Below are 18,393 nucleotides of genomic sequence, written 5' to 3'. Positions count from 1 at the left end.
GCGCGAGAACGAATACCATTAGTATCGACGTCATTAAACTGGTGGTTTCTCTTACTGAGATGACCATCTCTCGTGCCATTCTCTTTGCTTGTAGGACGCTTAATGAGAGCTTGACGAAGCATCCGAGCTCACAGACAGAGTGCGGAAACGATTCGCCGAGGGACGCGACAGGGAGACCAGGAAAACAGCGGACCTACTTCGCGCCATAGATTGGGTAGGTAGACTAAGGTAGCAACCGATGCATCATAGCCCAGCTTCCTTGCCTGATACGGTGCAGAAGCCCAACAGAAGCTCTTGAGGGACCTGGTCCAAATCCGACTACCCGGGGCCTGTACTTAGGCAGATTAACTCGGTTATGAGCTCCGATGGCTAAGTGATGAGGGCCAGAGACCGCAGGAAGGACAGTAGATGCCTTTCCGCAGGATTTGGGGCTGTGTCATGGTGCTCGTCGCGGTCGTATGGGATGGTACCTACATGGTAAGTTGCAGAGTCAGATCGAAGCAGGTGCGAAGAAGCTAGGACCGCACGGACCGCAAGAACCACCGCCAACATCGTAGGATCGAAATCTGAGATCCGGGTCAGCGGCCATCAGGTCAGTCCCGGCAGCTCACCTCCGACTAACGGCCTCTAACGGCATCCCGGTTCAGGCTGCAAACGGCAAGGCGCGAGCTTGGGGAATCGGTGAAGCTTGGAAAGGCCCATCTGGATGTTCGCCAAGTCAGGCTCTTCAGTATGTTATTAGAGCAGTCAATCTTGGCGACCAAAGAGATCCGACTCGTACTACGTAATCATGATAGTACTTACTCAAGTTCCGAGGAGTTCGCATCCAATGTCCATTTGCTCTACTGTCGATGAAGAATTGATGGAAAGACTCAATGGACGCACGGATACCACCGCCCTCCTGCGCATGCGATGTGCAAGTTTGTGAATCGCGAGCTGTGACTATACGTGAGTAATATGACAGACATGCGAGCTATAATTAAGTGTAACTACTTATCAGTACAAACGAGAACGATACGTTACGCTGTAGACAACAACAAAAAGCCGAGAGCACTAGTCAATACAACGACGGAGACAGATCATACTACCACCTATACATCACATACATCCATAGCACAATCGGGCACGCTACATCAGAACGAGAACAGGTTGGGCGTGAAAGTGTCATTCTCAATACCCTCCATGCCCTCAAACAGCCCGGTCTCCTGCATGAGAGACATCCACTGGTCGCTCATCACGGCGTCTCCGGGAAGGATTGCGGCATGTTATAGGTATCGCCCAGCATCGCGTTGCCGTTGACGAAGCCATTACCGTTCGGGAATGTCGGTACGGACTGATACTGAGGGTTCGACAGCAGACTGTTGAGGAAATCCAAGTCCGCCTGAGCACCTTGGGGATAGGAATCGATGAGTGTATGGTTGTGGTCAGGGGTAGGGACTGTCGGAAAGGGGGGTACTGGCGCAGGGGCTGGTGGTGGGCAGGATGGAACTTGTAGCGCTTGAAGGTCTGCGGACTGGAAAGGCGAGTTCGACGGGACTTGTGACAGGTACATCATGAGCGCGGGATGGGGCTGGAACTCGGGCGAGGGAGAGCCCCCGCTACTGTCACTCGGTGTTTGTGCCGGCGGAGGAGTCACCGCAGAACTTGACGATGTTGGCGAATGTTGACTCGATGCCTGGCTCGCACTCCACGGACTGTCTGTGGTAGCCCGTCCAGACTTCCGTTGGCGTCTACGCGAGAGAGCTCTGCTAGGCAACACCCTCGTCTGACCTCCGAAAATCGCGAGCGCCTGTTGGTACTCCTCTGGGATCTGGGCTGGAGTCCCGTTGGTCGCCGGGTTGAGATGCCTGTCGCGATACTCTTCGTAGGCTTTTTTGGCCCGGTCGCGAATCTTCCGCAAGATCGGCTGAGAGCAAACATTAAGCGCGCATCGAACACAGAGGTTGATGCGAAATTACCAGGCCTTGTCTCGCACGAAGTGAGCTAACTGCGCCTTTCTCGAAGACTCCTACAGCGAGGTCGAGCTCCATGAGAGCGCTGGGTGTAAGGCTTGATTGCGGCATGCGTATCACGGTTGCACCGATGATGATCTGCACGGCTCGATGAGGCACCGAAAACACTCTGGACCAATCAACGCACCGCCGCGGAGAATGCATGAGTCCACATTCCCCAGAAACGGCCACAAAGTTCACTGCAACGTTCGTGATGGTGTATGAAGGATTTCAAGAGGATGGATGCACAGCGATTCGCAGCAAGGAACGAAGGTGCGTAGGGACTGGAGAGCGGGCTATTGGGGTTGTCGAGCAGAGCTTGGGCAAAGAATGTCCGATGGATATGTATCATTGCTGATCGGGGGTGTCGTGAGTATCAATTGATCCTCGTCAAAACCCAGACTCACTGAGGGAACGATAGTGCGACATGAGGTAACTCTTCATACACAAAGCAGGGTTGTTGTAATCGTCGTCGTCCGGTCGGAGGTAGAGCTTGATCGGAGGTAGCGTCATTTGACGAATCCTCCGGTCGAGATCCAGTATGGTGTTGTAAGTAGGTCCCTTGGCGGCAAGCATGCTTTCGACGATAGGGGAGTAGATGTCGCGAGAAAAGAGCATCTTGAAATGCCAATCTAACATACGGACCGCGTGCTTTAGCCAAGCTAATTGAAACCATGCACATCGCACAGGACACATACACCCTTGCATCGTGTCGCCATTGTCCGCGACGGCGGCATCCTCGTCAGTGGGAAGCTCACAGTCGATGTGCGCCAAATTGATGGACGGTGGACGACCCAGTGCGATACACTGCAGAAAGCGTCAGTTTAGCCATTTTGGCTCGGCTTTTCGAGACATACATGGATAAGTTCCAAGACGAATATCTCCCAGAACAGGTTCCGCCTCCGCTGGACATTTTTCTCCTCCATCTTCCACTGTTTACTGTCACGATCTACGAAGGCCGAACATCAAGGACTGGGCGTGTCAACAGACAGCATTGCTTACGCAGTCCGATCTAGTCGGATGGACGCATCAGCTGACAGTCAGGTACGACAAACACACACACGTACACTCTGAGCGAGTTTCGTCGCAAGCGAAGCCAAGGTCCAAGCACTTTCTATGCTGTATCGCAGGGTGCATAGACTATGGTAGGCAGCCATGAGGGTGACCGCCTGCACGGTCTCGATTTCTGGGGAATCCAATATAGACCTCATAGATAGAGCTATTCGACCCAGGCGGTAGTATTTCTCCGCCTCCGCGCTGCACGGTGGCATCGTTAAGTCAACAAGCGCACCAATAGCAAGCACCAGATATAGCACAGCGAGCAGATGGGGACAGCGAGACGAGTCCGTTCCTCCCGCACGATAGCCTGTTCTGTCGCCGGACGCGTTAGTCTTCATCGAATTATATATAGGTGTGAGGATATCGTCGATTAGCTCGTCACGCTTGATCGGTCGGCTGTACCAGGTGAAGTGCGCGAGGTACGCCTCGCAAAGGGCCGATGCACGTGGATGCATGGGTAGCAAAGCTTCCAGTTGATCCAGATAACGTTCATGACCTTCGTCCGAGAATGAGAGCGGAAACGCCAGATGCAGGTTGGCCAACTCAGCAGGCAGCTCAGGAACATCGTCCACCGCCTCTGGATTCTCCACGGGTTCTTCGTCGTTCGGCATGTTTGTCTTCAAAATGATTATTAGCAGATGACGTGAGTCATGGCATGGGAATTACCAGGAAGAGCGTCTACGGGGTTCAATACAGGTGAGTGCGATGCATAACTCTTGCATGCAGTGAGGCGCACCTCAGAGCCGCCCGATCGACCGAAGTATTTCGTCTCTCCGTGAGAACCGATCGTCAATGTGCCAAGGGCATCTATAGCTGAAGACAATGTTTCCCTCCGATGCTCGTCATCCACAGTCCGACGAACTTCCGGGCCAAATTTGATGCTCAGCAGGTCGTCCCGGAGAAGCGGATGTCGTTCATTGGAGACACCAGCTTGGAATATGGCGACGGTGTCCTCTAGCTGACGGATCCGCTCACTCATCTCGGCTATCTTGCGGTGCAATTGCTCGGTGTCGGCGAGTATGAACCTTGGTCAAGGTTTCGTCCTTGGTCGTACTGGGTTGGCACAACGTGACTCACCTGGTCCCTTGCCCGGCGGACAGACTCCCTGGAGGAGCGGGGTAATTCTAAGTTCACGTCTACAGGTGACATACCGTTCGGACAAATAGACGTGCAGCCTCTGCGGACACACGAGCCACAGGGAAGCTTCTTGTCGCACTTCAGCTTCAGCCTGCAACACTGAGCAGAGGTTCCCGAGCACAACAATGTCGTGACGCACCTCCTACATTCTGCCAAGATATCTCTCCTCGAGCTCGCTTCACTTCTATGTCTTCTTCATTATTGCTAGCTTCGTGCGCTTTCTCGTCTCTGTTCGCTCGCCGGCATAGGTAAGGCCGCAAGGCGTAGCTGTCGTCCCCTGGATGGAGTTCTGTACCGTCTGCGCTACCCTCGCCTGCCTGGGGGATCGGCCAGTCGTTACGTACGGAGGTGATGGTGCGGATGCAAGACGAAGGTCGGCCATTCCCCATCCTCCATCCTGTCCGCCCGAGCCCGGGTCACAGGAGCATGTGGCGAGTCCGACCAAGCGGAAGTCGGCAGCCACCCCGGCAGAGTAAATCGCTCAATCATCATTGGCCTCAAGTTACCGTCATTGATTTTCCGACGCACTCCGATCGTCTGAGAATGGATGTTTTTGCCGAGTCGAGTACGCACCCGCTCGAGACCCGGCAGACATACAAATGCGGGCCCCGATACAGTCGGACTACTGTCCCCAACATTTGTCTATTACATAAGGCAGTACAGTAGGAAACGGCGCAGAAATCCCGAAACGACAACAGATACCATCGAAAGCGATACATAGTACTGTACAACATTACAGCGACCGACGAGTACAAATTACAGACAATCTCCCTTGAAAGTCCGCGAGAATCCCCATGAGAACGGAAAGTGAGAAGGGAGCGGCTGAGCGGGGCTAACCCCGGCAGCGACCACATGAACATGCGCAGATCATTTGGCAGCAGCTACTCAAGTCCTGAAGTTGACGTCGTCTAGGAAGCCGGATTCGTGCATGAGAGACGTCCACCTCGCGTCAAGGTTTCCCTCCCGAGACGCAAGTCCGAGGTCCACCAGCTCCGGCGGAGGCTCATAAGGTGTGTGAACACCCTGATATGTGGCCGGACCAGAGTAGACATGACCAGGATGACGAAAGTTCTGGACGCCGCCTAGTTGCGGATGGTGGTGGTAGGATTGCATGATACCCTCGTGCTGCTGCTGCGGCACAGGGGCATGGGGAGGATTTTGGTGCGCGTCAGTCCATGGGACCTCCTGCGTCGCGTGTGGTTGAGGATATACGCCTTGTCGGTACCATTGGTCAGAGTGAGGGTACGACTGCATAGGGGTCTGCTGCTGCTGCTGTTGCTGTTGCTGTTGCTGTTGCTGTTGCTGTTGTTGCTGCAAGGTCCAGCCACCTATGTTGGCGGGACCGGGTATCGAGTAGGGCGGAGCGGCGTTTTGCTGATGTGGAAGAGGCAGGAATGACGCGTGGGATGCCAGAGAGTCAGATGATGTGGGAGAAGCCATTTGTCCTGCCTGTGCAGACGTGCCTGGGCGCGCAGGCGACAGAGAAGCGCGCCTGGGGGCGCTCGAAGCGGAGACAGTCCTGCGACCGGCGAAGATCTCCAGCTCATCTCGTTGTTCGTAGCCTTTGACATTGAAGCCAGAGCCACTGGGTATAGGCACTGTCAGCGAGGTACCTCTTGCGGCGGCCAGGGAAGCCAACGCTTTCTCTCGCAGCTTCACAATGACGCCCTATTCGAGCCGAGAATGAGGGAGACTGATCGACCGTGGTAAACGGGTGAACGGGACTCACATTCGCTCTGGCAGCGCGGCGACTGTGCTGCGAGGCCTGCGCGAAGAGTTCGCAGGCAATCTCCAGATTTGCCATGGCCTGTGGCGCCTGCGGCGATTTGGGCCCGCGAGTCGCCACCATCCCGAAGACAACCTGCCACAGAGTCAATCGAGTCCGCTACACAGGGTAAAGGGGTACACACGGCTGCTGAAAAAGCATACGTCCATATCGGCCAGATGCGCGCACACAGGCTCGGGTACATGCCAAACTGCTGTTTGACGGTCTTCAGTATGACAACCGCAGCCCTGTACGCAGTCAGGAACGAATGAGCGTATTCGCTCTTGACTGGGTTCATTGGACAGTCCATAATCGCCTGCGCGAAGAACGTCCGGTGGATGTACATCAAGACTGTTCTATACTTAGATGAGCCAGTCCAACGCGGTAGCCTAAATTTGACTCACGGACTTCCCGGCAATGAGCCATCACCATACTCTCCATCGAGTTGATCACCGTGGGGGGCTCGCTATCTGGTGGGGGGGCCAAGTCTTCCAGAATGGCTACTGCTTCCGGCGGTAATTGGAAGTCGCGAACGTGTCGATCCAGCTCCATGATTGTCTCGTAGGTTGGCGGCTCCGCTGCAAGGGTCTTCATGGCAACTTCGGCGACACACTCGTATGAGAATCGCATGAAGAACTCCTCAACTGAATGTCATATAGTGAGCGACGGTCGCAATAGCACACGGCATTCAACACGGAGGAACTCACAGACTGTGTCCATGTCGTCCCTCTCGATAAGATCGTGTGCCTGGGCAGCCTGGCAATCGACATAATTGCGGCTAAAGTTGGGTGGTCGTCCCGTGCCCAGAGACTGGGAACAGTTCCGTTGGGTGAGATACTGTCTCATAGACCACACCACGCACCTGCCACGCATCTGCCTCGAAGATGTTCCAGAATAGGAGACGGCGTCGGTAGACGATCTTTTCGGGTAGACCCCATCGCGAACTATCCCGATCTGCGGCAGGTCAGGGACATACGGAAGACACGATAGCAGAGTACCCACGAAGACCAAGCTGAGGTGACGATGCATCAGTACAGCCACTATTCAAGGACAACTTATACTTACAATCTGACTAATTTGAGCAGCTAGGGATAGTTCGCCCCAGGAAATCTCCATGGACATGCTGTCGGGCCTTGATTCGTCTTCAGCCATGCCATTATAGATGCTGAACAGGTGCAGCGCCTGAACCGTGGTTAGGGATGGCTTGACCCATACGGACTTCAGGCTCATCGCAGCGCGGGCGAGCCTTTCGTATTTCGCTGCTTCCGTACTCTCAGGCTCGTGGTTGAAGTCTACTAGACAGCCAATGGCAAAAATGAGATACAGAAGCGCGAGGTCGTGAGGGTTGCTGTATTCAACTGGAGCGCCATCTTCAGTCTCGACGGGTTGGCCATAGATGAAGGGCACCATCTCGCCCATGATCTGCTCCGTTGTGACCCCCCTAAATAGCCATGCCGCGTGTTCCACGTATAACTCCGCCAGGCGGCATGCTCTCTCGTGAGAGGGTAACTGCTCGAGCAGCGATTCATGCACATCCGAAGATGCCCCCGCAAATGAAAAAGGGAATGAGTCCGAAGCTCGCAAGACTCGCTCCGACATTGGAGGACTTCTTGAGTTGCGCGGTGAATCGGCTGGGTCACTGTCGTCCCATGTAGAGGATCCGGACGGATCGCGGTCGTCCTAATTTGCGGGTTAGTGGGCTACGCAATGTCCAAGGCGTATGGCCTTACCACCAGCAAATACTACAATCGGGTTAGCAGGACAAGTGATGTTTGCATCGCGAAGCTCACCTCTGAGCCTCCCGTAGGACCAAAGAAGGTTGAGGAGGCACCGTAATCCGACAGAGACAACATCCCGAAGGAGTCTAGCATAGTCCGTGAGCCGATGGGTATTTGTTCTGTCATAGGTGGGTCTTGCTTCATGACGGGGATATCGCCGTCCACGAGTAGTGGATGGGGCTGGTCGCTACACTTGGCTTGAACAATCGCGAGCGCATCTTCCAATTCCCTTATCCTCTCACTCATCTTCGCGACTCGGCGGTGCAGATGCTCTGTGGCAGCAAGGACGAACCTGCGATGGGGACGTCAGAGAAGGCCCCGCGATTGTAGCATAGACATCTGACCGAGTTCCTTGACCCGTCGCGAGGCTCCCTATGGCATGTCAGACTGACGTAAAGTTCCGCACAGGGAGCACACACCGTTCGGACATAACGCTGCACATCCCCTCCGCTACGGCCACAGTGAGTCTCCTGTTTTGCGGAGGCATGATGAGCGCTCCCGTACCTGACACGACTGGCATGGGATTGTCTTGTCACAGCGAATCTGGCGATCACATTCAGGATGTACTAGCGTCGGGACTGCGCAGACTGCGTACCTTGAGCCTGGGTGCGGAATGCGGAACGAGTCTGTGAGATTGTGAGTCGAGGAAACGCGATGATCGCACCTGCGACACTCGGCACACGAGATTTCGCCTCTGCTGCGCTTGAGCTCGATCTCGCGCGCATAGGTGCTGCTCTCGGACTTGAGCTCCTCGCTATCCTTGCGGGCAGCGCGACGCTGGCGGGACGCCGAGTTCTGCTTGATGGGAGGGTCTGGGGGCATGGAGAGGAGGGCCGGCGCGGGGACGCAGTGTGCGCGAAATGAACTCAGCAATCGCAGATCTGAGATCTGGGAGTCGGGACGGAGGCACAATCACTCGGGTCGAGCCAAGGTCGAGCGATGAACGGACGGTTCGTGCAGCGGAAAGGCTCTTATACCGCGCGCCGACCGCCCATGCCCTCCACCTTCCCTCGCTCGCCAAACGTTAATCTCCCCGCCGGGCCACCACGTCTCGGTCCAGCCAGCACGCGAAACCATCCTCTGATCTGGTGCCTTTCTTGACGTTCCTGAGAATCCCAGCCATGTGTTCGCAGCATGGGTACTTTCCGTGCGCTCCCACCGGTCGGCCCATCACCCCCGTCTTCTATGGTGATTTCGTGCATGTCGTCTGCCATTCACAAAACTGCACTAATTATTTGACAACCCTGAGCAGCAGTAGCGACGCGCAATGCCCAGTCGTGCACTGGGTCATTGGGGCTCCCTCGGCGAGCTTCGTTGCTCGGCAGAGTGACAGGGAATGTATGTCGGCAGGCAGAGATAACTTATGTCCGGCGATTGTTGCTTGATGGGGCGCCAGCAAGAAGCAACACCGAGCTAAGTTAGGGTGGGTCTCTGGGTTGGAAAGCGGAGTCACCGGTGGTTTCTTCTTCTGACTAATATCCCGAGTACAGTGACCGTTCTGTCTCGCCCTCCAACATCACGACTTCCACACAGGCTGAAGCGTTGATCCGGGAAGGAGGTCGGTGGTAGGTTTTGAATTTAAATGCCTCCAAAGGGACGGAATGTCTCATTCTGCACTGCGGTCAGCGAGTCCACAGGAACAAGACAACTCCCTAGAAGCATAGGGCGTCGGCGTCCCAACGTAGTGTGTCCGACATAATCGCACGAATCAGTGGGCGTTGTGTCCTTTCGCAGCCTATCTCTTGTCAAGCCGGTGTGTCATAATGGACACGTCGACGTAAAGAAACAACACTCACCCTCCACAGCGCCTCATAGAACCAAGCGACTGGCATGGACACCGAAGAGCCTATAATCACTGCCCGGGTTTGCGTCACTCCAGTCATCATCACAAGCGGCTACCAGCACGGATAAGTCTGGTGCAGACCGGATTCCTGGTATCTTCAGTGTGGTAGTATTAACGGGAGAAGGCAAGTGTTCGGGATTTTATGAGTTGGAAACCCTTCTGGACAAGCATAGCGACGACTTACGGCTACCTTCCAGCTTCCATTCTGTGGCCTGGGTGATATCAGAGCACACGGGAATAGCCTCGCCGCAGACACGTTCTAGCTGCTTGGGGGCGTTCTCAACTTAATCAAACTTCAGGGTCTTCACACACGCATTGAAGGGTACATCGGCGACACAGGTGTAGATGCTCCTGCGTCACTTCCTCGACAGTCTTGTCCCAAGCAAACAGTGCGCACTTGTGCCCTAGGGTAGGTATCCGCGTAATTTCGGAAGTACCAGAAACGAATGTCATGCATAACCACTACCTTCCGCCATTACCTGCGGGCTGCGGCTGACTGCAATGTCATTCTCACTTGGTCTGAGCCCAGAACCGCGAAGATGTAACAACAAAAGGGCTCCGTGGGTTCCGAGTTGAATGTCGCTGTGGGGCTACCGAGCTTGGGCAGGGTGAGTGTCGGGCCCGGGCTTTATCGCCAGGAACAATTCATTCGAGGTCAACACAGTGCGGTCGCGCTGCATGATCCGTTCAGTACACGATAAGTAATCTAGTTGTACAGCGGGAGAAAAGCCGCGCTGCGGCGCTCTCGGGGTTCAGGTTGGGTTCAGGTGGAGTAAAAGCCGGAGTCGCTGAAGCACTCCGCGGGGTTGGATGGTGTCTGTAGTCGTACAACATCTACAGGTGATCGAGTGATGGGTTAGCGAGATTAAGCTTGATCGAAAATGCCATCTTACTGAAATAAGTATGTGCCATCGCTTCAGCCGCTGTCAGTCGTTCTCGATGATCATATCGTAGCAGCTTGTCAAGTAGGTCGAGAGCCTCTGACGATGTTGTTGCCCGATTCTCTTGCGTGATAAACCGTGCCCAAGGTTGTCGTGCATGTCTGGAGATATGTCTATAGCACATCGGCCACTGAAGCACCATATGACGTACTGTTGCACGAGTTCGTCATTCACGTTGACGAGGCAGAGGTTGTAGGTGAACAAGTACTGTTCGAAGCTGTCCGTGCCAAGCACTTTCACGATCTTCAAGAGCTGGTCCTCGTTATCTCTCCCACGGAAGAAGGCCTCCTTGCGGAACAACTGACAACGAGAAACGATCAAACACTAAGCGAGACAAGTGCTCGGATGACACACACCAAGGCGGCCAGTATACAGCCGACGCTCCACAGGTCGAGACTGTAGTCGTATGTCTTGTAGCTGACGAGTAATTCGGGACTTTTCCAATATCTGGAGCCCACTCGCGGAGGGTACTCGGTGCCAGGGTGATAGAACTCGGCAAGACCCCAGTCAATAAGCCTCAGCTGGTACGAGATGATTAGCCACTGAGACCATTCTGCCATCGCACCGACCTACCTTGCGCTTTTCGCGATCGAACATGATGTTACCCGGCTTCACATCCCGGTGCATGATACCACGCGAATGCGCGAAGTCCAAAGCCTGGATCGTAGGTGTGAGTGGACCATGACACGACGGGCGGCTACATACCCTTAGCAGCTGGAATAGATATTGCTTGATCTCCACTTCAGTCAAGGAGCGGTATATGTCCTTCCAGTCCGAATTTCTGACATACTCCATGACCAAACTATGGGAGCGTGACGGGTGGTCGCGCACGACGTCTACAAGGCCGACAATGTTTGGGCCACCGGAGAGATTACGCAGGATCTTAATCTCCCGTTTGATCTTCCTCTTCGCTACCGGCTTCAGCACTTTGATGACCACGGCATCCTCGTTCGAAGAGTCGACGCCCTCAAAGACCTGCACAACAGTCGACGATGTCAGTCTATGAGATAACCGTCTGTACGGGGCTGATGCTCACCTCGGAGTACTTGCCACCGCCGATCCGCCGAGTGATCTCGTACCGATCTGGCACGTTCCACTCTATCTTCGTGCTTTCTGCGAGAGAAGCTTTCATTGAAGATCTACAGTGGATAGGAAACTTAGGTTTACGGACCAAATTCGTACCACGCAGGACCGAGCATCGCGTTCACGTCGGCATACACACGAGCCATGGTCTCTGCCGCGAGTCAGTGCCGTAGTTAGTGTAGTGGATGTGTGCTGATCGGTGCTGTTTGGGAGAGGATCAGAGACTATTGAGAGCGGATGCTATCCGCGACCTTAGCGGCGAATGTCAAGAGACATTGTGGCACAGGAGTACGACCGACGAAGGGCATGTCAACGACATGCGGCAGTGGCATGATGTTCGCCCTACAAAGAAGGCAATGATGGACCGCTGAAGACGACTGGTCAGAGCCTGGGGTCGCACGGGTGGCCTAGAGACGCTAGTGAACTTTACTCGGTGTTGCGAAAGTGACACAAATGACCCACGATTGAGAGCCATTGATTGGAAGTTCAAGGCGATATAAACGTCGAGATCATTGTGAACTGGAACAGTGGAAGTATGTCTCAGCCGAAGGTGTAGGAGAACAAACACGCACAAACAGCAACCGGTATATTCGCTCGTAGACGCTCGGTGTCTCTGGAACTTGGCGCCAACATGGCACAGCGCGCCTCCTCGCTGCTCGTTGGCTGCTCGTATACGCTTGGACTGTTCAGTGGAAGTGAGCGGCAGCTTTGAGAATGCATCGCGAGGCTGTCTATGAAAAGGCAAATCGCGACTCTGTCAGTAAGCAGAGGACGGAGCCATGGCTTCCGGAATTCGCCGTGGAAACGGCAAGCCCCAGCAACTCCCAGGGCGTGTTTATGAAAAGCGTGCGTGCAGCATGGCCCGCAGGTTGCTTGCCGTCTACCACATTGCTTGACCAGCAGAGCATGCGTTGGATACTGACGCCTGTTCTTACCACCTAGACTCTCCTATTGCTACACGATACCCACCCTAGATCCTAAAGTCCTTTTGTCATGGCTCCGCTATTCGAGACCGCGAAGGTACCACTTTTCGGTTCCAGTGCTTTTCCTTTCTCATAGACTCTAACCATGACTAGTCGTTCGTTGATGTCCCTATCACGGAAGACGGGGTCGAGACTGCGTCCTTTCTCGTGGCGACGACCGACTTCCTCAATATGTTCGGTACGATGGTCATCTCCGCCACTAGCACTGATGCCATATCCGATGATTCGTAACTCTCGCAGATCTACTGGGCCACGGAGTCTTCGGCTTTGTTCAGTCGGACTTGAGGGGAAACCTCGCTGTCAGTTTTGACGACGATACAATTTGTCCCTTGGATTTGACTGATGATTCATTGTAGGGTGTGCGCACTCGATACGAAGCAACGCCCTCACAGTCGACGACCCTCGAGAAGCTTGTAATATGCGCAACCGAAGACAAAGAGCGGCACTCAGTTCCCTGTCTCGTGCGGCTCATACGGTAAGCTACATTTTCTTGCCCTGACATCTCGGCTCGGCCGGTGATTCTCATGTATGTAATCTCACTCGTCTTTGACATATCTAGTGGTCTTCTGTTCACATGCCAGGCACTGCAGAACATGCAGAGCGATAAGTCGACGGAGCTACATGTCTGCTTCAAGAGGTCATATGACGTGGTCTTGAAGCACCACCACACGTTCATTATTCGGTCGGCTGTTGCAGTACGTGTCTATATTCGTGTCCGCGTCTCATTCTATCTGATTGTCGGACACCCGCTCGCACATCCGTGCTTCTATCTATCTATCGTCTACGCCACGGCGATTCAATTATTAGGTGGCGATGAGAGCCATTCCATATCGCCATGACTTCTACACCGCTTGTCTCAAGGAGGATCGCACGAGAAATTTGACTCCGAGCTGGCGAAGTGGCTCGATGCACTGGACATCATAGTCAAGCGGGTGAAGACCTTCCTGGAGGAAGGAGGCTACGGCAGGGTCTGAGCCGAGGCACATAATCAGTGTCATGACTTCCTCGAGTGGACTGATCGTCATACCATTGCAATATAGGCAACTCACATACCGGAACATTGTTACACTGTTTGCCGGTGGCGTGTCGGAGGAAGGCAGTCGCTCAACTAAACAGTCTACAGGACGAGGACTCCAGCTGAGATCCACGACGTCAAGCTGTTCAGAAGCACTATACGGTAGGAATTGATCGTCGTTATTCCGGAAGACAGGTCAACACATACCGTCTGGGTTGTTGACATCTCACCATGTGCAAGAATGCGCGGAAACAAGTTAGACTGCAACGAATTCATTGATTGCGTACCAGAAACGGTAGCTCCAAGTCAGATATGTCTGCACACGTACGACGGTTTACTTTGCTGATACTTCTCGCTTTGACATTGTAGATGCACAACACTAGGTAGCCCATCTCATGCAAAGTTGTCGACGTGACGCTATGACAGCTGTCATTGATGTCAACAGTGGCGGGCCTCCGAAGAGATGCTGCTCGACAGCGTTTCTTCGCGTAAGACTCACTGTATCGGCGCGCCTGGGAAGCAATGGGTAAGAGACATTGAAATGGGCCGGTGATTTTCGCCCCGTGCAGCTGGTACGTGAGCGAACGCGAATGGACGTCGTAGGATCATTTTCCACAGATTGAATCTTGACGGTGCGACAGAATCCCTGCCACAATAGGCAGATCATGGTTTTGGGTGGACGGGAAGTCCCACACCGACGCTGGTGACCGGAACTGTGATGAATGAAGAGCTTGAGCTAGGCAGTTCTTTGCCGTTCTGGTCTTCAATTAAACTTATCGACCGGGCGCTTCGTGGCCGTGGTGACTATTCCGCGACTAGAGATCCGCCGAGGGGCGGGCTTATGAGCTGGCGGTGCCACGACGCCGAGACGTCGCAGCTGCGACCGTTGCGAAATGCGACATTTTCGGCTAGCGAGACATTGGAGAGGAAGACAAATGGCCGGGTGGCACCAAGACCACATGGTCTCGATCATGAATCAGGAGGGTTCCCATATTTGGCCGAGGGACAGCTTGTTCGGTGGTATTTTGATCTTAGTCCTGGGAATGTTGTTCTTTCTGTTTTCCGGAATTCCGGAATTTTCAATTCAATGTTGTCGCTTCTTTGTCGTGAAGCCATATATTATATCTCATCGTTCACGTCAACCCTACTCCTCCTCCTTCTGACCACCATCCCTGATTCCGCTGCAGTGTCGCCCGCCTTCGTTGGCTCGGCCCAGTCTTGAACCACTCGTTCTGCGCGACCTCGCTCAGATCGCGATAGTCAGAAAGTGCGAACGCGTGCTCGTGGCGTAAATCTTACTCCGAACTTATAATCGAACCTTCTTCCCTCCCGCCCAGATGATAACCAAGGCGATGTCCCCAGCTGCGATGTATGTGCTTTATATCATTTTGTGAAACCCTCTAACCGTGTTATGTGGTGCAGCACGCCGCAGAAGCGGAAGGGACGCCATTCGCAGGAAGAAGCGACCCCCGATGCGAGTGATGCGCCTAGAGAGTCCTCTGAGGCTCTGAGCGATGACAGTGAAGCCCGGCCACCAAAAAATGAATACGAGACGGGTCGCGTCAAATGCGAAGGATGCGGTGAAGAGGTCTCGTTCAGAGACGAAGCCACGGGCGGCTTTACCCTTCAACTTTGGGATTCGCACCGACTTAAGTGGTCAGTCAAGATAAACAGGATACTCTCACAGCCTGATGCAGATACCCTTTTAGTCCCAACAGTTCGCAGCCACAAATAGCTCAATCCTTGGCGCAATCGGCGCAAACGAGGCAGTCAGCAGACACTTCCGTTGACACAGAGCCCCAGGCAAAGCGGAGACGATCGAAGCGAACTGAAGAAGAACGCATTGATTATCTGCGCAACGACCCCTATGTCGCACAGTTCGAAGCCTATCGCGTGTTGTGCGCATGTTGTGACAAGTGGATTCGGCTTCGACCGAATTCGACGTACTGTTCCATACCATGGGACGCTCACCGTAAGAGCTGTCTCGCAAAGAAGGCGTGAGTCGCAGACTCTGTGATCGTCGGCTGTTTACTTATGTGCAACTCAGTAAATACTTCCCGGCCGGCGCGAAGACGGTTTGCGACGATCGTGGTATCATCTTTGCTGCAGATCCCAATGTCCGCAAATTCGACTCGGAGCGCGTGCTATGCAGAAACTGCGAAGGCTGGGTCAACATCGGCATTGTCGACAATGCGCAAGCTTCTACAATATGGGCCGAGCACCGCGGTTCCTGCCAACGAAACGTCTTCTATGGTCAGGGAAGCAGTGGCATGGTAATGAGGTATGTGGCGTGGTGATATAGTGAATGGGTTCCTCCAATACGAAACGATGCGACAGTGTCACCGTCAACCCTGCCATTCAGGACGTGCCCCCACCGCCGAAGCATCTGCTTGCCTTGGCGTCTTCATCTTCCCTTCCGCCTCCCGTTCTTGCACCGGTTAACGGTACAGGAGCTTCCTCCCCCGCAACTGGTAGCTCGGTCGCGGTCCTTACTACTCCGTCGTTCAAGGATTACAGTCCAACGAACCAGGAGTCTCGACGCCGTACTGCGGAGCAACGGGCCGCCCAACTCCGGGCTGATCCTCTCGTTGGCGAGGTCGAGCCTACTCGCGTCTTCTGCACTATGTGCCACAAATGGGTGCAGCTCCGGCAAGACAGTACATACTGTTCTTATCCCTGGGAGCAGCACCGAGACAAATGTCTCAAGCGGCAGTACGTGTGTGTATGGCTAAGGGAGTGGTGCCATTAGCTAAAGGACTTGTCCACTTAGGCAGACGCGTTCCCAAAAGGACAGCGAATTGAGACACCCCGGCGGTAGTCCGCTCTCAATGGGACCTTCCGATGTCGCCATGCGTTCGGAGGGGACTACCGCACTGGGGGACGCTGAATCCGAGGAGGGCGTGGAGTCCATGGACGATGGGGAAAGGCCGCTGCATTGGACGGTGCGTCGTGAGGTAAACGACGTGCAGGCTGCAGCGAGGCCTACCGCACGAGCGTCCGTGAGGCCTGGTGTAGGTCCTCGAGGCTCCTCCTCATCGACCATCGATGGGTCAGAAGGTCCTGCGGGCCCATGGGCTGACAAGATGGATGTCGACCGTTTTCCTTCGCGTCTGTCCGACCTTCAGACACCAAAGGGGCGGTATGTCATCGAGTCTACTAGACGAATGCAACGCTGACTTTCCGTACTGTAGGCTGGACTATACCTTCCGTGCAGTTATGCATCTCTTCAACTCGACATATGAGCCGACGGACGAGCTGACCATCGCCGCGCTCGTTACCTACCTCAACGCCGCGCTGCCGCCCGACAAGCATGAGGATTTCGACACTGCTGAAGTGACGAAGGCGGCCATGGCGATGCAGGCACGTGGTCATTTTGTTTTTGAGGGCGACGTCCTTCGCAAGAGGAACTAGGCAAACTGTATTCTGTTCTTGCTCCGACACCACGGACTGTTTAGTAAACCATCTTGCCACACGTACTCAACATTTGAACGGTCATGGACTCCTCTCTGATCTCATCTTGGCTCCGAGCATGTCCGATATATGGTCGGGATGTTTTCGTCGAATTCTCAGTCATACAAAAATTGCATCATCCCACACGTCACGTAGTCTTGTACAATTGCATCAATATTAACGCGTTCAGTACGTCGTGGTTCTGTGACCGTAGCGTGCAGTGTGAGCGGCCCGGGCAATGAGAGGACTTTGTGGAGGGACGGAATATCTCGATACATCAGAGGCCCTGGGGCGGTTATTTGGCCTGTCATCGGTGTCTTCTCGATTCGCGATACACTTGGGAGACTCGAAGAGGAAACGAGGTAACTTGCGAGTTAAGTCGTCTCGGATGCGAAACCGTTCCTGAGCGATTTCATGAGCATCGGAGCTAAGAGATGCTGATGACTATGCCGAAGGCAACGCACGACAGTATTCACAACATTCCCCCGTCTGACCTGAAAGACACCACTATGCCATGTCTGTTCTGCCCATCGACCCACAAATATTGAGGACCTTCAGCGCTCCGCACTGAGTACGTCGCGGAAGAGTGCTTGTCTAGGCTATTTGTCCTTCGTGGCGAATGCAGTGGCGCACTAGCCGTTGGACCTAGAACACACAGGGCGATGTCCACGACTCGTACGAGTCTTTCCGGCGTTGGGAAAGCTGACCGGAGCGCTCGCATGATGACATCACCTAGTGGCCGCGGACATAGAGGCGCACACTGTAGTAATTAGTCTCTCGCTGCGCGCGATGCGCACATACAACGGGTCAGAGGCGTGGTCGTTGTGTTACGGATGTCACCTAATTGTGACACCGTTGGCAGTCGCGACAGATGGGGAGAAGAATGCAGACATACCGGATCCGTGGCGCACAGCTGCAGTGCGGATACGGAGCCCATGCTACGCAGCGCTGCGACAGCTGTCGGAGCCATTAAGCCGCTGTACTTGTTCGGTCGACCTCACCGATCATGGAGGTGACGCCCGGTTGCGTGTTTGAGTCTAGCGTGCATGCGCGCGGTAGGCGGAAGTCGGTGCAATGGGCGCAGTTTTTATTATGCTGCAACTTCGCAAAGGGACCTAAGCTTGCAACAGACGCAATACGGTTCTGAGCGGTGGCTAGTAGTACCGGAGATGGATCCATCCGGAGTTGCGGGCGTAGTGGTTGACTAACCAATTGAGCGATGTTGCGCGCATGTTTCTCCTAGATCTGACGCTCAGATGTCAAATTTGTGATGATCGTGGCGACGGATCGCGTGCATGTTGTAGTGCCGCGCGGAGACAACATATACCCGGGGACGAGACAAGGCGAC

General features: G+C 54.3%; 5 protein-coding genes across 5 annotated transcripts; 2 read left to right on the top strand and 3 right to left on the bottom strand.

Moving 5' to 3' along the window:
• Positions 1–787: 787 nt before the first annotated feature.
• B0H18DRAFT_1004450 (fungal-specific transcription factor domain-containing protein) lies at positions 788–4,643 on the bottom strand. Its single transcript, XM_048028488.1, has 12 exons — positions 4,334–4,643; positions 4,202–4,286; positions 4,128–4,155; positions 3,787–4,075; positions 3,055–3,667; positions 2,849–2,940; positions 2,690–2,798; positions 2,399–2,623; positions 2,140–2,345; positions 1,959–2,090; positions 1,312–1,906; positions 788–1,243 (listed from the first exon to the last, which is right to left on the bottom strand). The coding sequence occupies exons 1-12, from the start codon at positions 4,574–4,576 to the stop codon at positions 1,134–1,136; spliced, it is 2,727 nt and encodes a 908-aa protein (XP_047893942.1). The 5' UTR covers positions 4,577–4,643; the 3' UTR covers positions 788–1,133.
• Positions 4,644–4,814: 171 nt separating this feature from the next.
• B0H18DRAFT_932709 (fungal-specific transcription factor domain-containing protein) lies at positions 4,815–8,552 on the bottom strand (the record flags this gene model as incomplete). The annotated part of the gene is made up of 14 exons (XM_048041740.1): positions 4,815–5,855; positions 5,917–6,048; positions 6,098–6,303; positions 6,357–6,596; positions 6,660–6,762; positions 6,815–6,906; positions 6,955–6,964; positions 7,018–7,632; positions 7,683–7,694; positions 7,743–8,022; positions 8,075–8,102; positions 8,150–8,180; positions 8,235–8,273; positions 8,382–8,552. The coding sequence occupies 14 exons, from the start codon at positions 8,550–8,552 to the stop codon at positions 5,073–5,075; spliced, it is 2,742 nt and encodes a 913-aa protein (XP_047893941.1). The 3' UTR covers positions 4,815–5,072.
• Positions 8,553–10,079: 1,527 nt separating this feature from the next.
• Positions 10,080–12,141, bottom strand: B0H18DRAFT_1004437 (kinase-like protein). The gene is made up of 9 exons (XM_048028487.1): positions 12,060–12,141; positions 11,686–12,004; positions 11,551–11,627; positions 11,220–11,489; positions 11,088–11,171; positions 10,871–11,035; positions 10,666–10,814; positions 10,467–10,615; positions 10,080–10,407 (listed from the first exon to the last, which is right to left on the bottom strand). Exons 2-9 carry the CDS (start codon positions 11,741–11,743, stop codon positions 10,337–10,339), a joined length of 1,023 nt encoding a protein of 340 aa, XP_047893940.1. The 5' UTR covers positions 11,744–12,004; positions 12,060–12,141; the 3' UTR covers positions 10,080–10,336.
• Positions 12,142–12,463: 322 nt separating this feature from the next.
• On the top strand, positions 12,464–13,964 carry B0H18DRAFT_1004433 (glycolipid transfer protein domain-containing protein). The gene is made up of 6 exons (XM_048028486.1): positions 12,464–12,617; positions 12,674–12,758; positions 12,821–12,879; positions 12,937–13,055; positions 13,140–13,279; positions 13,442–13,964. Exons 1-6 carry the CDS (start codon positions 12,591–12,593, stop codon positions 13,552–13,554), a joined length of 543 nt encoding a protein of 180 aa, XP_047893939.1. The 5' UTR covers positions 12,464–12,590; the 3' UTR covers positions 13,555–13,964.
• A 736-nt stretch (positions 13,965–14,700) lies between these two features.
• On the top strand, positions 14,701–17,084 carry B0H18DRAFT_302988 (uncharacterized protein). The gene is made up of 8 exons (XM_048037460.1): positions 14,701–14,862; positions 14,933–14,964; positions 15,018–15,251; positions 15,305–15,592; positions 15,643–15,876; positions 15,933–16,307; positions 16,366–16,734; positions 16,787–17,084. Exons 2-8 carry the CDS (start codon positions 14,933–14,935, stop codon positions 17,004–17,006), a joined length of 1,752 nt encoding a protein of 583 aa, XP_047893938.1. The 5' UTR covers positions 14,701–14,862; the 3' UTR covers positions 17,007–17,084.
• The last annotated feature ends 1,309 nt before the right edge of the window (positions 17,085–18,393 follow it).

Source organism: Fomitopsis serialis (assembly GCF_022376445.1).
Source record: "Fomitopsis serialis strain Sig1Antser10 chromosome Unknown B0H18scaffold_29, whole genome shotgun sequence".
NCBI lineage: Eukaryota > Fungi > Basidiomycota > Agaricomycetes > Polyporales > Fomitopsidaceae > Fomitopsis > Fomitopsis serialis.
The sequence above is the reverse complement of the archived record's forward strand: the minus strand, read 5'-3'. Positions and strand labels throughout refer to the sequence as shown.

What these genes read in the sequence shown, in the direction of transcription:
- B0H18DRAFT_1004433 (XM_048028486.1), top strand. Translation starts at nt 12,591, where the DNA reads ATGGCTCCGCTATTCGAGACCGCGAAG. An exon ending in ACTTGAGGGGAAACCTCGCT is followed by an intron (nt 12,880 to 12,936) that starts GTCAGTTTTGAC and finishes GATTCATTGTAG; the next exon opens with GGTGTGCGCACTCGATACGA. An exon ending in TCGGTCGGCTGTTGCAGTAC is followed by an intron (nt 13,280 to 13,441) that starts GTGTCTATATTC and finishes GCTTGTCTCAAG; the next exon opens with GAGGATCGCACGAGAAATTT.
- B0H18DRAFT_1004437 (XM_048028487.1), bottom strand. Translation starts at nt 11,743, where the DNA reads ATGGCTCGTGTGTATGCCGACGTGAACGCGATGCTCGGTCCTGCGTGG. An exon ending in GCGGTGGCAAGTACTCCGAG is followed by an intron (nt 11,490 to 11,550) that starts GTGAGCATCAGC and finishes ACTGTTGTGCAG; the next exon opens with GTCTTTGAGGGCGTCGACTC. An exon ending in ATCTATTCCAGCTGCTAAGG is followed by an intron (nt 11,172 to 11,219) that starts GTATGTAGCCGC and finishes CCTACGATCCAG; the next exon opens with GCTTTGGACTTCGCGCATTC.
- B0H18DRAFT_1004450 (XM_048028488.1), bottom strand. Translation starts at nt 4,576, where the DNA reads ATGGGGAATGGCCGACCTTCGTCTTGCATCCGCACCATCACCTCCGTA. An exon ending in CACGTCTATTTGTCCGAACG is followed by an intron (nt 4,156 to 4,201) that starts GTATGTCACCTG and finishes CCGCTCCTCCAG; the next exon opens with GGAGTCTGTCCGCCGGGCAA. An exon ending in GTCGATCGGGCGGCTCTGAG is followed by an intron (nt 3,668 to 3,786) that starts GTGCGCCTCACT and finishes ATCATTTTGAAG; the next exon opens with ACAAACATGCCGAACGACGA.
- B0H18DRAFT_302988 (XM_048037460.1), top strand. Translation starts at nt 14,933, where the DNA reads ATGATAACCAAGGCGATGTCCCCAGCTGCGAT. An exon ending in GATTCGCACCGACTTAAGTG is followed by an intron (nt 15,252 to 15,304) that starts GTCAGTCAAGAT and finishes ATACCCTTTTAG; the next exon opens with TCCCAACAGTTCGCAGCCAC. An exon ending in AGCTGTCTCGCAAAGAAGGC is followed by an intron (nt 15,593 to 15,642) that starts GTGAGTCGCAGA and finishes TGTGCAACTCAG; the next exon opens with TAAATACTTCCCGGCCGGCG.